Below are 14,170 nucleotides of genomic sequence, written 5' to 3' on the forward strand. Positions count from 1 at the left end.
TGGTGGATACCAGTTGGGCAGAGGAACCAAGTGATTGTTTTTAGTGGGTTGGTTTCATGTCTGAAGGATGAACTATTTGTGCAGATGGAGAGTGGAGGTGGCGGTAGCACAATGAGAAGATGATGCCAATAAAGAGAACGAGTAGATGGGAGAATGGTAAACTTTTAAGACTGCATCTCAGAGAAAACCTGGGTTTACCTAGTATTAGACCTTGGCCCTAATTACACAATGAAATTATCTAGCATCTGTCCTTTGTCCTCTTGTATCTTGAATGAAGACGAGGGAAATTACTCTCGTGACTATAGAGAATTATGACAGCCTTTCCTACGTATAAGTGCCTGCCTCCCAGTTTATTCAGCAGCAGTAAACTTCAGATATTCTTCCACCTCAAAGGACTCATGTGAAGAGTGTCTTTGTGGCTGAACAGAATTTTCTCAGTGTGTGTGATGAGTGCATAGGTGAGAGTGGTAAAATACACAAATCACAAATGTACCTGCTCTCCGTCTTACACATTGTCTTTACTGGCATCAGTGTCACACTGTGGAGCCCCCATCTCCACTCTCCATCTGCACAACCAGTTCATCCTCCCAAACTGGAACTCTCCCCAGTAAACAGTGTCCTCATTGTCCCTCCTGTCACCTGGTCCCCCCATCCCACATTCTGTTTTACATCTGACTATGTTAAAGCAGTCAGGAAAATTCTGTCCTTTTGTCTAGGACTGTAGTGTGTCGTCCCCCCCCCACCCCCCCCCCCCCACCCCCCCCCCCCCCCCCCCCCTCATCCATGTTGTAACACAGCAGAGTTTCCTGTTTTTTTTAAGGTTGACTGTTCTGGCAGATTGTCATGAGGGAAGCAAGCAGCGCTCGGAGAGGAGGGGGGACACCTTTATTTACCCGGGCGGCTTCACACCAGCAGCTCAGAGGAGATATCTCTCCGAAATCTGAGCCCAACCAACTAGGTTACAGAGTATTTATTGACTAAAGCAAGGGACACAGCCAGCTGGGAATGCATGACTCAATGTGCATGTGGCCTTGAGGGCGTTTATCTGCTGTTCCCTAAAATTCTCAGTCTATAGGCTCTGTCCCGACTTCAGCTCATCCACAGTCAGCCTGACATTTTCAACTTCATTTCCCCCTTTTTCATTTTATCCCATCATATCTATGTTGCTCAAATCTCTGTGTGCAGCCTTTGAAGACAGTTTTTTTAGGGGTTCATTGTGTGAGAGAGAAACTACAGTCAGTCACCAGGCTCTGCCCAGTGTACTGTTTCTGCTTCATCCTCCTGGACTTTCTGACCCCCCCTCTATGTGTAGGTTAGCACTTAGAATTTACTGTCCTTGTCTCAGAAGCCTCTCTAACTCTCCTGAAGTCCTGGCCTGCACTGTTCTTGAAGCTGCCTACTTATCCTTTACAGCCCTGGGGCTCTACGGATGGAGCCCCTCACTACTCTTAGGACAAAAGGCATCAATCTGACTAGTAACTGCTTCCTGCTGAAAATGGTGACATGGTCGAGTAGCCAGGGTACCACTTCAGGGCAGCGATCTAAGGAACTTGGGAGGATGCAAGGTGGAGGCATCCTATCAGGCTCCATCTGAAGAACCATGTGACATCTGCTGGCTTTGAGGTGACAGGAGGTGATTCTGATGAGGGTGTTGAGGATGCAAGGCCCAAACAAGAAAATCATAAAATTAGTGAGGGAAGCAGCAAGAATACCAACAAGTACAGAAGTTGCTTTCCTATAGAGGACAACATTGATTGTAGCCTACTAGGCCCTTGACCAGCCTGTAAGGCCATCTATAATACAGATATTTTTAAATAACTTTAGGTTTTCTTTCATCTCACTAGAAGGTTAAAGTGTCTTGGCTTAAGCTAGTCATCAACAGGCCAGTCTAAGGAAAACGGAGAAAGGCAGAGTAAGTGTCCCCTGATTCACAAAGGTGTGTGTGCCACCTTTATGGTCACCCAAGGCTTGTCTTATTCTGGGCTTGTTCAGAAAATGTCTTCTTAACTTGTAGCTGGTTCTTCATAGTCAGAGGCAGCTTATGGTCAAGCCTGTCGTCCCATCTTGACCTGTGGTTTGGGCTGACCCCTTGGCTTTTGGACATTTGCCCAAAATACAATCCAGTGGTCTATATGGACTTTCATTGGATGGTGAGAGTCTCATCCCTATTCATTCTTCTGTGATCACCCTCTGTTGTAGAATACAGTCGTCAAAATACACACCAGCCTTTTTTTATCTTTACATGTGTGTAATATTAGCAAAACCACAATGTACAAGGTCATGTGACAGATTCCCAAAACAGGCACAGAGACCACCGGAATTTATTTCTTCTGAAGTCTGGGAGGCTCAACCCATCACCAAAAGAAAACTCCCTGGAGTTCCTTCATGTGGGTTCAGTTCTCACCAATTTGGTAGTGAAACCGGGGAGCTTCCTGGAAGAGATCCTGATGGACACAGACAACTTTCCACATATAGGAGGTGGAGAAAGGCTTCTTTTAGATGGTTACTGTCATGTGCTGTGTGCAGCGTTTCCTGGCAAGGCTGTAGAGGTCCATATAGCTCTACCAGTGGGTCAAGAAATGTGGCTCAAGATGCTGGTATTCATAGCCCTTGGGTCGGTTAGTTACCCCTTCCCCAGCCTCCAGTTCTACAGCAGACATGATGGCAGCCATCCTGCCACGTGCTCTGGGAATACAGGGTCACCTATATCTCTGAACATGGTCCTCAGGGCGCTTATACTGGAAGTGTAAGGATTCAATGATATTTCATGTCATTCTAGTGTCTTGGAAGGCAGGGATTCCTCTCAGGAACCTGATGATACTGTCGCCTTAACGCTTTCTTTTTCACCCAATTTTGATCAGGAAAAACTCCTGAAGACTAGGACAATAGTGAGAGAACGTTTAGACCAGTGGTTGAATCAGAAGGTGAAGTCAAGAGAACAAACAAGAGAACAGGAGGTAAGAAGTTGAGTCTTTTCCATCCCAGAACACACACAGAGGGTTTGGTTGGGCAGAGCATAAACTTAATGGTTTAGTGTCACCAGCCCATGAGAAATAGATGACAGCCAAAGGAACATGCTTTTTTTTTTTTTTTTTTGTATCCCTAGTGTCTATGTGAATTTCTCTCTCTCTTTTCTGCCTTATAGTATTGATTGGTTAGGATGCCCAGCAGCTCAGGCTGTAGAGACAGTTATGTTCTTTCTTTCATAGAACATCCCACAATGGGTTTCACATTATAAATACCTCAGTTTAAAAAACTGAAATGTTAAGTAACTTCATGACTTGAAGACCGCAAACGTGGCACTTTGACACATTCACTATGGTACAGGGTTTGCATTTGCCCTCCACACTGCCTCCCCCATGTTCCACACACTGTTGTTTGTGAGCAGTGAGAACAGGGTCCCTCCAGGTGAGTTCATGTTCCTGCCACTCATAAGGTGCCGATGAGGACTGTTGGCTGCAGCTCATGCGCACTGGGGGTGTCTAACGCTTTCATAGCTGCTCATCTCCTTGGAAGAGAGGCCAGCCTTTAGGGAAAGATTGAGGTCATCCCTCAGTTGGCAGTCAGTGCTCCAGACTATTTAGTCATTCATCCTCCTCTCTCAGGGGTGTCTTCCAGCCTCTGCACTAATCCCTTGTGTGTTGATGTTAAAGTTCACACTCAAAGGACAGTCACACATCCCTCACTATAAGGTCTTGGGTAGCTGGAGAACTTCCATTGTTATAAACATGAACGTAAACCACAATAATACCAGAGTTCAAGCTGTTTTCTCCTTCTCCTCAAAGATTCCAAACTTCATCATCAATGACCCATGACCACAATATCCAGTCACTGTCACAGTGCATTAGCTGATAGTGTAGCAGTTCTGTATCTGCCAAATTAAAGCCAGTCCCACGAGGTGGGTGGTTTTGTTTCTGCTGGTCTAAACTCATGGATGATAAGTGGACTCTGGCTGTGAGATGACTATTGCTGGTAACTGTGATCAAATTCTGCCCCCAGACCTCCCCTAACAGTACATGGGAGTCACCAACCAGCCTTGCTTGGTGATGTGCCTCAAAGCCTTTCCTTCACACACTCCCTCAGAAATGGAGATTTATATAACGTTGGGCAGAGGAACCAAGTGATTGTGTTTAGTGGGTTGGTTTCATGCCAGAAGAATGAACCATTTGTGTAGATGGAGAGTGAGACTGGGGCAACACAGTGAGAAGATGATGCCAATAAAGAGAACGAGTAGATGAGGGGAATGGTAATCTTTTGAGACTGAATCTCAGAGAAAACCTGGGTTTATCTCGTGTTAGACCATGGCGATAGTTACACAATGAAATTGCCTAGCATCTGTCCTTTGTCCTTTTGTATCTGGACTGAAGAAGAAGGAAATATCTCTGGTGACCCTCAAGAATTATGACAGCCTCTACCACATATAAGTCGGGCCTCCCAGTTGGTTTAGGAGCTGTAAACTTTGGATATTCTTCTGTTACAGAGCAACCCAATATAAAATGGGTTACCTCACTGTGGTTCCTCACCCATGCCTTTAAAGGGGACTTAAACTGCAGGCACACACAAAAGGTTAATAAAAAGTTTATTTACAAGGAAAGAGGAAATGAGGAAATGAACAACTCGGTAAAAAAGAGGGAGATAAATTCATAAATGCATTCTACCCGTTCCACTGACCTGGAATCCCAAATGACCTGCTGAGAGCTGGCTAAAACCCCACAGGCCATGAGGCTCAGAATCCTACACCTGCTCACTTGACTGGTTAAATATCCAAACGGAGAACATGCTGCTTAATTCCGCCATCAGGTCCTCGCAACTCTCTCTTTGGTAGTCATGGGATTCGTAGTTCCCAGTGTCTTCATGGAGTGGGAGTAGAGTCCACAAAGCCTGTATAGAGCTTGCTCAGGACATCCTTTCCCCCTAACACTTCTACCTCAAAGGACTCATGTGAAGAGTGTTTTCGTTGCTGAACAGACATATCTCTGTGTGTGTGATGAGGGCATAGGTGAGAGTGGTAAAATACACAAATCACAAATGTACCTGCTCTCCATCTTACACATTGTCTTTACTGGCATCAGCGTCACACTGTGGAGGCCCCATCTCCACTCTCCATCTGCACAACGGGTTCCTCCCCCCAACCTGAAAGTCTCCCCAGTAAACAGCGTCCCCAGGACCCTCCTGTCACCTGGTCCCCACATCCCACGTTCTGTTTTTGCATTTGACTAGGTTGAAATAGTCATGAGAATATTGTCCTTTTGTCTCTGACTGTAGTGTCTCCCAGAATCATCCACGTTGTAACACATAGAGTTTCCTGTTTTTTTAAGGATGAACTGTTCTGGCACATTTTCATTAGGGAATCGGGCAACACTCAGTGAGAAGGAGGGAAGCTCTTTATTTACTCTGGAGGCTTCACACAAGCAAGCCCAGAGGAGATCTCTCTCCAAAATCTGAGCCCGAGCAGCTGGATTACAGAGTATTTATTAACAAAATGTAGGGATACAGTCAGCCGGGAATGCATGAATCAGGGTGCGTGTGGCCTTCAGAGCACACGCACCTAAAATTTTTAGTCTGCGGGCTCTGTCCCAACGAGCTCATCCACAGGTCAGCCTGACATTTTCCACTTAATTTCCACCCTTTTTAATTTTAATCCATTGTATCTAGGGTCCTCAGATGTCAGGTTGCAGCCTTCAAAGACAAGTATTTTTAGGGTTCCCGTGTGTGTAAGAGAAACTACTTTCAGTCACCAGGCACTGCCCAGTGTACTGTTTTTGTTTCATCCTCTTGGCCTTACTGACCTCCCCTCTGGTGTATGTGTGGGTTAGCACTTAGAATTTACTGTCCTTGTCTCAGAAGCCTCTTTAACTCTCCTAAAGTCCTGGCCTGCACTGCCCTCCAGCTGCCTGCTTAACCCTAACTTGTCCTGGGGCTCAGTACCCCTTCTACAGACGGAGCCTCTCACTGCTGTTAGGACAGAGGGCGTCGATCTGAACAGTCACTGCTTCCTGCTGAAAATGGTGACCGGGGCGAGCAGTCAGGGCTCCACTGTAGGGCGGCGATCTAAGGGCCCTGGGAGGAAGGATGGTGGAGGCGTCCTATCAGGCTCCGTCTAAAGGACCATCTGACGCCTGCTGGCTTTGAGGTGACAGGAGATGATTCTGACGAGGGTGTTGAGGAAGCAAGGCCCAAACAAGAAAATCATAAAGAGGCACAAGTAGGACAGAAGTTGGTCTGCTCTAGAGGCAAGATTGATAGTAGCCAACTTCACCCTTGTCCTGCCTATAAGGCCATCTGTAATACAGATTTTTTAAATAACTTTAGGTTTTTTTTTTTCATATGACTAGAAGGATGAAGGTGTCCTGCCTCAGGCAAATCATCAGTAGGCCAGTCTAAGGAAAGTAGAAAAAGGCAGAGTAAGTGGCTCCTGATTCACCAGAGTGTGAGTTTGTTTTTGTTTTGTTTTTTTTTGTCTGCCACTTTTAGGGTCACCAGACGCTTGTCTCACTTCTGGGCTTCTTTAGAAAATGTCTTCTTAACCTGTAGCTGCTACTTCTAGTCAAAGACAGTTGACGGTTAAGACTGTCCTCCCATCTTGCCCTGTGGTTTGGGCTGCTCCCTGTCTCTCTCATCAGAGAGGAACAGAACCTATTGCAATGCCCTGTGCAGTGGCACTGAGGGCACAGCGTGGAGGTGGTTTCTTCAGACATTCGTGGCTAAGGTGTCCTGGCTGCTGGCAGTCGAAGCAGGCTGGCAGCCCACGAATGGGGTGAGATCCCGAATGCCTGGGACAATAAGTCTTCGGGCGAGTCTGAGGTGGCAGGGGGCTGGCAGTGCCAACTGCCACATACTGGGCCCTTCTCTTCTCTTTCTCCCTTTTTTTTTTTTTTTTTTTTTTGGTCTCTTTTTCCTCAGCCTTGATGGTCTCCTTGCTCTCGATGTAGGGCGTCAAGGCCATGTTCAGTCTCTGGAGCTAATGAAATAAACTGCTGGAATCCCTTGTCCTTTTTTACAGTTTGTACCGACTCACTGCAGCACATGCACATTTGTTTTCCCTACGAGCCGTCTCCCAAGCCTCAACACTTTCTTTGCTTTCTTACTTTCCTTTAACACGTGCTTTTGCTTGCTTTACTTTTTCTTCCTTTCTTACAACACTACTTTTTAACACTTTCATTTTCTTAAAAATTTCCTTTCTTGGGCCTCCCCGGTGGCGCAGCGGTTGAGCGCTGGGTTGCGAAGCTGCCCGCAGCCTCTGCGGCGCCGGTTCGATCCCCGGCTGCTCCCCGGCCACCGGAGGAGGGTCCCACATGGCGTGCAGACCTCTCCTGCCGCCCGCTGCTCCCCTCAGCAGTGTGCTTCGGTCCTTCTGCCTGCTCTGCTCCCCTCTCTGGCTCTGGTGAATTCTCTCACCCTCCTGCGCTTCTGACTGTACCCAGTGCATGTATAAACAAACAAAAAAAAACAAACAAATAAATAAAAACATGCCTCTATAAAAAAAAAAAAATCTTAAAAAAAAAAAATTTCCTTTCTTTCTCAGACCTGCTTGCTTTTGTCTTTTTACTTCTTGATTTGGCCTTTTAAACACTTTGTTAAAATTTCTTTTCCTCCCTCTCTCTCAGATCTTCAACACTTGCTTTTGCTTTCTTTAAACACTCTCACTCTCTTTTGGACTTTTAACACTTGCTTTTACCTTCTTACTTTTTCTAATATCCCCCTTTTAGACCTTGAAAACATCGTATTAAATACATTTTTTTCTTTTAAATGCACGTCACATTACTTTCATTTAGGATTATGACATCCTCTGTGTTTAGTAAGACATTGCAATAGCCATGATACTACTATCTCTTTGAACTAGATGACTTACATGGAAACACATGTTTTAAAAGAGAACAATTTTCTTTTTTTACAATAAGGATTCATTTCAGTCCTGTATGTACCAAACCCTGACTTTCAAACTCTCTCCTGAGAGACGCCTTGAGATGACTGGTGCAAACACCAGTTGTTGGGTAGCCACATGTATGAGAAATACCTCCCTTGTTGATGAACAGTTCAATTGCCCCAAGAGGCCTTCCCGGACCTTTTTCTGAGGCATGAGGGATCGACCCTGAAACATTAATTGTGGGAGCTGTTCATTTTATTTGCCATTCAATCTCACTGAAAGATTTCAATGTCACCTGATTTGCTCCACCTGCACGACCACCTACCACTACCACAGTGGCCCATTCTCATGAGGTGTGTGTGGATTTGTCACTAAGGAAAGGCCTGTGTGATGAGTGATTTAATGTAGACTCGTCTGAAGGCAGGCAGGTCCCTGAAAGAACCTGCCTGGGTTCTGCCAGGGGGAGCACAGGGTCTCCCGGCCTCCTCCTCAGGCTCTCCACATGCTGCTGTGATCACAGTCACAGTGAGCAGGTTACTGGGCTCTGGAAAGATCAACTTGCTGCTGTGCTCTGGGCCCTCAGGGATGGGGATTTGACTCATCACCGGGGCATCCATCAGTATCCAGATGGGACTCATTCCTTTCCTTTGGATAGAGGGTATACAGAAAACAGGCTTCATACAAGCCCCATGAAACATGGGGATTCCCTAACTCTCCTTTTGTCCTTGTGTCTCTGCAGGATGTGAAAGACACCTTGACCAGGTAAGCACTATCCTCATTTGGAGGGAAGGGGTATGAGTACATAGAGCTCACAGGATGCCCCACTGAAGAAATCTGTCCTCTTCTGAGTCTAGGAGTTCAGTCCTGGAGTCTGTGTCTTCGGAGCCTCATACTGACTGCAATGAATCTGAGCTCCACAGTGATGAGAGCAAAAACTTAAAGACCAATGAAGGTATGGAAAGTCAAGAATTCTTCAGTGTTAACCACATTCACAGTGGAGATGTCAGGATGCTCCAGTGCTTCCTCAGGGACACAAGATACTGGGGACCTCTGGGGATCCCTGAGATGCCTGCTCACCCATTGATTAACTGTGTCCCCAAGTGAATCGATTCCCTGATTCCAGTTTCCCTTTTACCGGTTCTTATAAAAATTAAGTGCATCAACCATTGGACGGTGCTTAGTACAGTAACTGGGCCATAAAATTTACTGTTTGTATTTCAGTAAGTCTGAGAACAATACAAAAAGGTAGATGATGCAAATAGTTTTAGGACCTTGACCCAAATGACATTTTCAAATCCCTTATCCACAATTACAGAGTTGTAAGGCTCAAAAAATGTCAATGTTTCCTCCTGACTCATATCTCTGCTGAATTTACCCTAACCAGAATTTATTTGCTGGATTATTCAGTTGTATGTGCTGTAAAACACTTCAGTGGCTTAAAGCTGAAGACACACATTTTCTCAAGGAATCACGTGTGTGGGAAATCTGGGCACAGCTCAGGTGGGGTCACACAGAGCAGTTATGTTTGCTGGACTACATGTTATCTGGTGACTCATGTGAGGAATAATCCTCTCCCATCATCTTCAGTTGTTGGTAGGATTCCTTTTTTTTATGGATGTAGGACTTAGGCCCAAATTCTTGTCACCTGAGAGCTGCCTCAGCTTCTGGAAGCCACCACTCATCACATGGTATATGGGCCTTCCACATGGCCTGTTATTTCTTTAAAGTGAGCTGGGCTGAGGAGATAGTCTGTAAATTAAGTCAACTGTAACATGGGGTCCTAAGTAAGGGAATAAGACCATAGTGGCACATCCCATCGTTCTTGCCATTGCTCGGGCAATTATTAGCTTATGCCCATGCTCAAATGGATGGCTAGGAAAATGAGGAGGCAGCAATCATGCAAACACTCTGGAGTTGCCCTCCATTGTGGTCCCCCCTGAATTGCACTCATCTGACTCTACTTAACATCTTTATTAATCCTGCTTGGTGCAGGACTATCGATGTATCGATTCATGGCTCTGGCAGATCCTGCTGGGGGTGGACACATAATTTAGAGGTTCTGTACATTATGCCATTATAACCTCAAAAATATTGTGAATTTTTATATTTGGCCCCAAGGGTTTCAGATAAGAGATCATGAACATCATGATTGTTCTCCCCTGTCCTGATATGTGAATACCACCACCATTTTAAAATAGAGTATCTCTGAGTTTGATCCAACAAAGACACATGGAAGGGAGAAGCAGGAATTGATAGAATTCACGTTCACATTTCACTGAGCTGATTTATCTGCTGTTATCTTTTACACAAGATTTTGCGTTATGGTTCAGTGTATGTCTGAAATGAGCTTGTGTCGCCCCTGAAGAATTCTTACTCTTTTACAAGCCCTCATTATTAAAACGTTTCTTACTAAATAATTGTTACCAATAAACTGTAATCAATTAAATGGTATTTGTGGAGGCACAAAGGCCCAGGTCACCTGCGTGTCCTCCACTGTGGAGTATTCTGTCTATTTCTTCTCTGCCTCTAAACACGATTTGGAGTTTTTCAGGGGAACAACCAGGGACATCAGGGGAGGATCAAGGGATGTCAGATGAGGATTCATGCATGTCAGATGAGGATTCATGGATGTCAGACGAGGATTCATGGATGTCAGACGAGGATTCATGGATGTCAGACGAGGATTCATGGATGTCAGACGAGGAGTCATGGATGTCAGACGAGGATTTATGGATGTCAGAGGAGGAATCATGGAAACCAGGGTAGGAACCAAGGACAACGGGGAGCAATCAAGGAGGAGGTGACTATAGTGGAGGAGGCCGTCCTTCAGATATTCTACATGTGAGGTAGCAAATCATATGGAAGCTCCAGCCTGAAATGGAAGCCCCACTGGAAGCCGAGAGGGGAGCCCCCAGGGAGGTAGAGGGTGAGAAGCTGTATGAGCAGCTCCCCCTGTAGTGTAAGGACACTGGACCGCCCATTGGCAGGAGCTGTGCACAGTCCCCCCAGCACAGCAGACACAACCATGTCCTTGCCAAAGATGTGTGTCCAGGCTATGAGGTGAGTGAGCGCCCCAGACTCCTGTAGCAGCACCTGCTCTCAGGTCAGTGCTCACATCTATGGTTATTTAGGTTGATACCCGAGATTGTGACCTGGAAATGAAAGTTTTATCCTCTCGTTCTTCTAAAAATTAGTTCATGTTGTTTCCCTAAAATACAATCCCACCGTCCATATAGACTTAGATAGAATGGGGGGAGTCTCGTCCCTATTCACTCTTGCTGTGATGCCCCCTGCTTTAGAATACAGTTGTCCCATCATGTGCCAGCCAATATTATGTTCACATGTGTGTAAACTTAGAGAAACCACGATGTGCAAGCTCATGTGACAGATTCCCAAAACAGGCACAGAGACTACCAGCTTTTATTTCTCCTGCAGTGTGCTAGGGCAAAGCAGTCAGCAAAAGAAGGATGCCTGGAAGCCTTTGATGTGGATGGTGGGTTTGGGCCTCATTAATTGGGGAGTGAATCCGGGAGCTTCCTGGAAGAGAGTCCTGATAGACACAGACAACTTTCCACATAGAGGAGGTGCAGAAAGGCTTCTTTTCCTGGTTACTGTGTTGTTCTGTGTGCAGCATTTCCTGGTGAGGGTGTAGAGATCCCTGTAGTTACGCCTGAGCATCAGCAGATGAGGCACAAGAAACCAATAGCTTGCATTAAACATATGCTGGTTTTATTTAAGGTGAACTGTTGTTAACTGATAAACATGTCATTGTTGGTTTATGTTTGTTCACTTTTGCAGTGAGCGTGCCTCTGGATGAAGACACAGCTCATGATAACATAACTCTGTCTGAGGACCAGACAGAAGTGACTTACAGACATGTGGTAGGTGGCGCTACCCATGCTGTCTCTTGACAAGGGCCGGGCTTTGGGGGAAACTCCGGAGAACAGGGGAGTCCTGCACTTCCCAGAAGGAGAGAATAAGGGAGTCTCCATGGCAATGCCTGCTAATGCTCTCCTGTTTGTTCTTGGTTAATGCATAAGTAAGTTAGTTATAAATTGACTTGTGAAAAACCTAATTGGACCTAGGCATTAATTGGCCTATTGTTCTTACACTTGAATCATTACTAAAGAAAGTAAAATTTCTAAAGGTGTAGCCAGGAAAGAAATGTTTTGGCCCTGAGAACTATAGAGAACAAACTGCCGTGAACCAGATGCACTTGGAAACCGTAACCTAACCCAGGGGGTACGTGTTTGTGGCAGCAATACATTTCCTGGTGTATGCAGAAAGTCGATAGTTTGCAGGCTGTGTGGAGGTTAGGTATTTCTAGTTAAGAGTTAGACTTCTGTAGGATTAAAATAGATTTGATGAGTTACTTTAGGCCACTTTGAAGTAATTGATAAATTAGTTAGATTATTTGTGTGCTAGGGAGATAGGTTGATTTTAGTAACAGAATATAGGATAGGACTTTCACGCCCACTCTGAAATTAGGAAAGCTTAATAAGTTGATTAATTGTTACCAAATATTGTGCTGTCTTAGACAATTGATCATGATGGGAAATGAGTTGCACCAAGAAAACCAGTTATCCCTGATGGTTTTTTTAAGTTGCTCAAAGAAGTGCCTTTTTGGTATGAGATGAAGAGGGTCTCTATATGTTCATGAGAAAATATGTAATGATTGTCTTTGTTTGGGTTCAATGCTTATGCTGATGTCATCTCACCCCTTGCCTTAATGTAAAAATAAAGACCCGCTGAGACCCTCAGCAGGAGATACTTGCACCAATATAAGAGTGTCTGTGTCTCCTCATCCCTCTTCCCATCAGCCCTCAGTTTTTGCCGACACCATCCTCTCCCTTCAGGGACTCCTGACACGACATTCTGCTGGAGCAGGTCTCCAGCACGGACACACCGTTGAGAAGCTTCACACTTCTAGGAGGTTCAGCAAGTGACCCGTGTCCTGGGCTATGAGGGCTTCACCTCAGGGAGACATTACTTTGCAGTGGACATGGGAGAAGGAGCTGAGTGTGATTTGGGAGTTTGTCTGGAGAATGTGCCCAGGGATGTAGAAAGGATGCTGAGCCTCAGTCTGCTTTCTGGGCCATCAAATGCACAAACAATGATCACATTCACCTGACTGGTCCTGCACCCTCTCTTCTTCCTCGGGACCCATGCCAGATTTGGGGGTCTTTCTGGACTGTGAGGCTGGACATGACAGCTGGTGCCCACATAGAAACTTTTGCATAGGCCTCCTTCCGTGATACTCTCCAAGCCTTTTACAGGGTTAGTCATTCTTCTTTATTCCTGCCTCCACCAGAAACATAGGAAAAGAGTAAAATCTTTGGTTTACTCTTGGTTTAACCTTCCTTTAACCCTCATAGAGAATATAATAGAACCACTTGAAGGCAGAAATTTCATTTGCTTTCTTAACTAGATTTCCCTATACCTGGAACAGTGCTGAGCTGTCAGTGACTGATCAATAATGAATCTGCATGGAGGGCCTCCCAGGTGGCACAGCGGGTTGAGCGCAGCATTGTGAAGCTGTCCGCACCCTCTGTGGCATGGGTTCGATTCCTGGCCAGCCAGGGAGATACCCACATGGCACAGCAGACCTCTCCTGATTTGTCCACTGCTCCCCTCAGCAGTGTTTTCAGGAGTCCACCTTTTCTGCTCCCTGCTCTGTCTCTGGTAAATTCTGTCACCCTCCCATGCTTCTTGTCTATACCCCAGCGCTTGTATAAATAAATAAACCTTTAAAAAATAAAAAAATAAATCTGCATGGACGAATGGGTGTGAGAACTCAAAATGCTACAGAGGACCACCATGTGATGGGGGAGAGGAAGATAAAAGGATCACACGTCGTCCTCTCCATCCCTGCTCGGTGGGGTAAGAGGCCTCATTTCCAAGGGTCCTTCTTTGAGCAGCAGGGAGGCCAGCGGCCTGGAGGGCTGAGTGCTTCCGGGTTATTTGATGCCATTAAAAGATGTGTGGGGGTTTCTCTTTGTTTTTATTATTGTCTCTTTCGCTGTGCAGAAGCTCTTTAATTTGATGTAGTCCCAGCTGTTTATCTTTGCCTTCACTATCACTGCTTTGGGTGATATGTCTTTAAGATGTCTTTGATGTGCAAATCACGTAGTGTTTCGCCTATATTTCCTTCTATGTATTTTATGGTTTCAGGTCTTATGTCTAGTTCTTTAATCCATTTTGAGTTGATTTTTGTGTATGGTGTGAGGTAGTGGTCAAGCTTCATTCTTTTGCATGTAGCGACCCAGTTTTCCCAGCACCATTTATTGAACAAACTTTCTTTGC

At 45.5% G+C, this 14,170-nt stretch overlaps 1 protein-coding gene across 8 annotated transcripts in view; it reads left to right on the plus strand.

Annotated features, from left to right (window-relative positions):
* Positions 1-14,170, plus strand: part of LOC119251747 (golgin subfamily A member 6-like protein 25) — a 92,857-nt gene that overhangs the window by 68,023 nt on the left and 10,664 nt on the right. For 3 of the 8 annotated variants that reach the window (XR_008553023.1, XR_008553021.1, XR_008553022.1), the window contains exons 22-26: positions 2,862-2,957; positions 8,607-8,629; positions 8,722-8,819; positions 10,419-10,629; positions 11,666-11,748. Coding sequence is in view for 4 of the 8 variants with exons in the window: in XM_037519008.2 (XP_037374905.1) it covers positions 2,862-2,957; positions 8,607-8,629; positions 8,722-8,819; positions 10,419-10,629; positions 11,666-11,684 (447 nt within the window). In the remaining 4 variants the exon portion in view is untranslated. Of the gene's footprint in view, positions 1-2,861; positions 2,958-8,606; positions 8,630-8,721; positions 8,820-10,418; positions 10,668-11,665; positions 12,660-12,723; positions 13,961-14,170 lie in introns of those variants that run through there. The other 5 variants (XM_037519008.2, XM_037519009.2, XM_054698398.1 and 2 more) reach the window with 3 other exon arrangements.

Source organism: Talpa occidentalis, unplaced genomic scaffold (genome assembly GCF_014898055.3).
Source record: "Talpa occidentalis isolate TD23 unplaced genomic scaffold, MPIMG_talOcc4v2.1 talOcc4.2, whole genome shotgun sequence".
In the NCBI taxonomy this organism is placed as follows: Eukaryota; Metazoa; Chordata; class Mammalia; order Eulipotyphla; family Talpidae; genus Talpa; species Talpa occidentalis.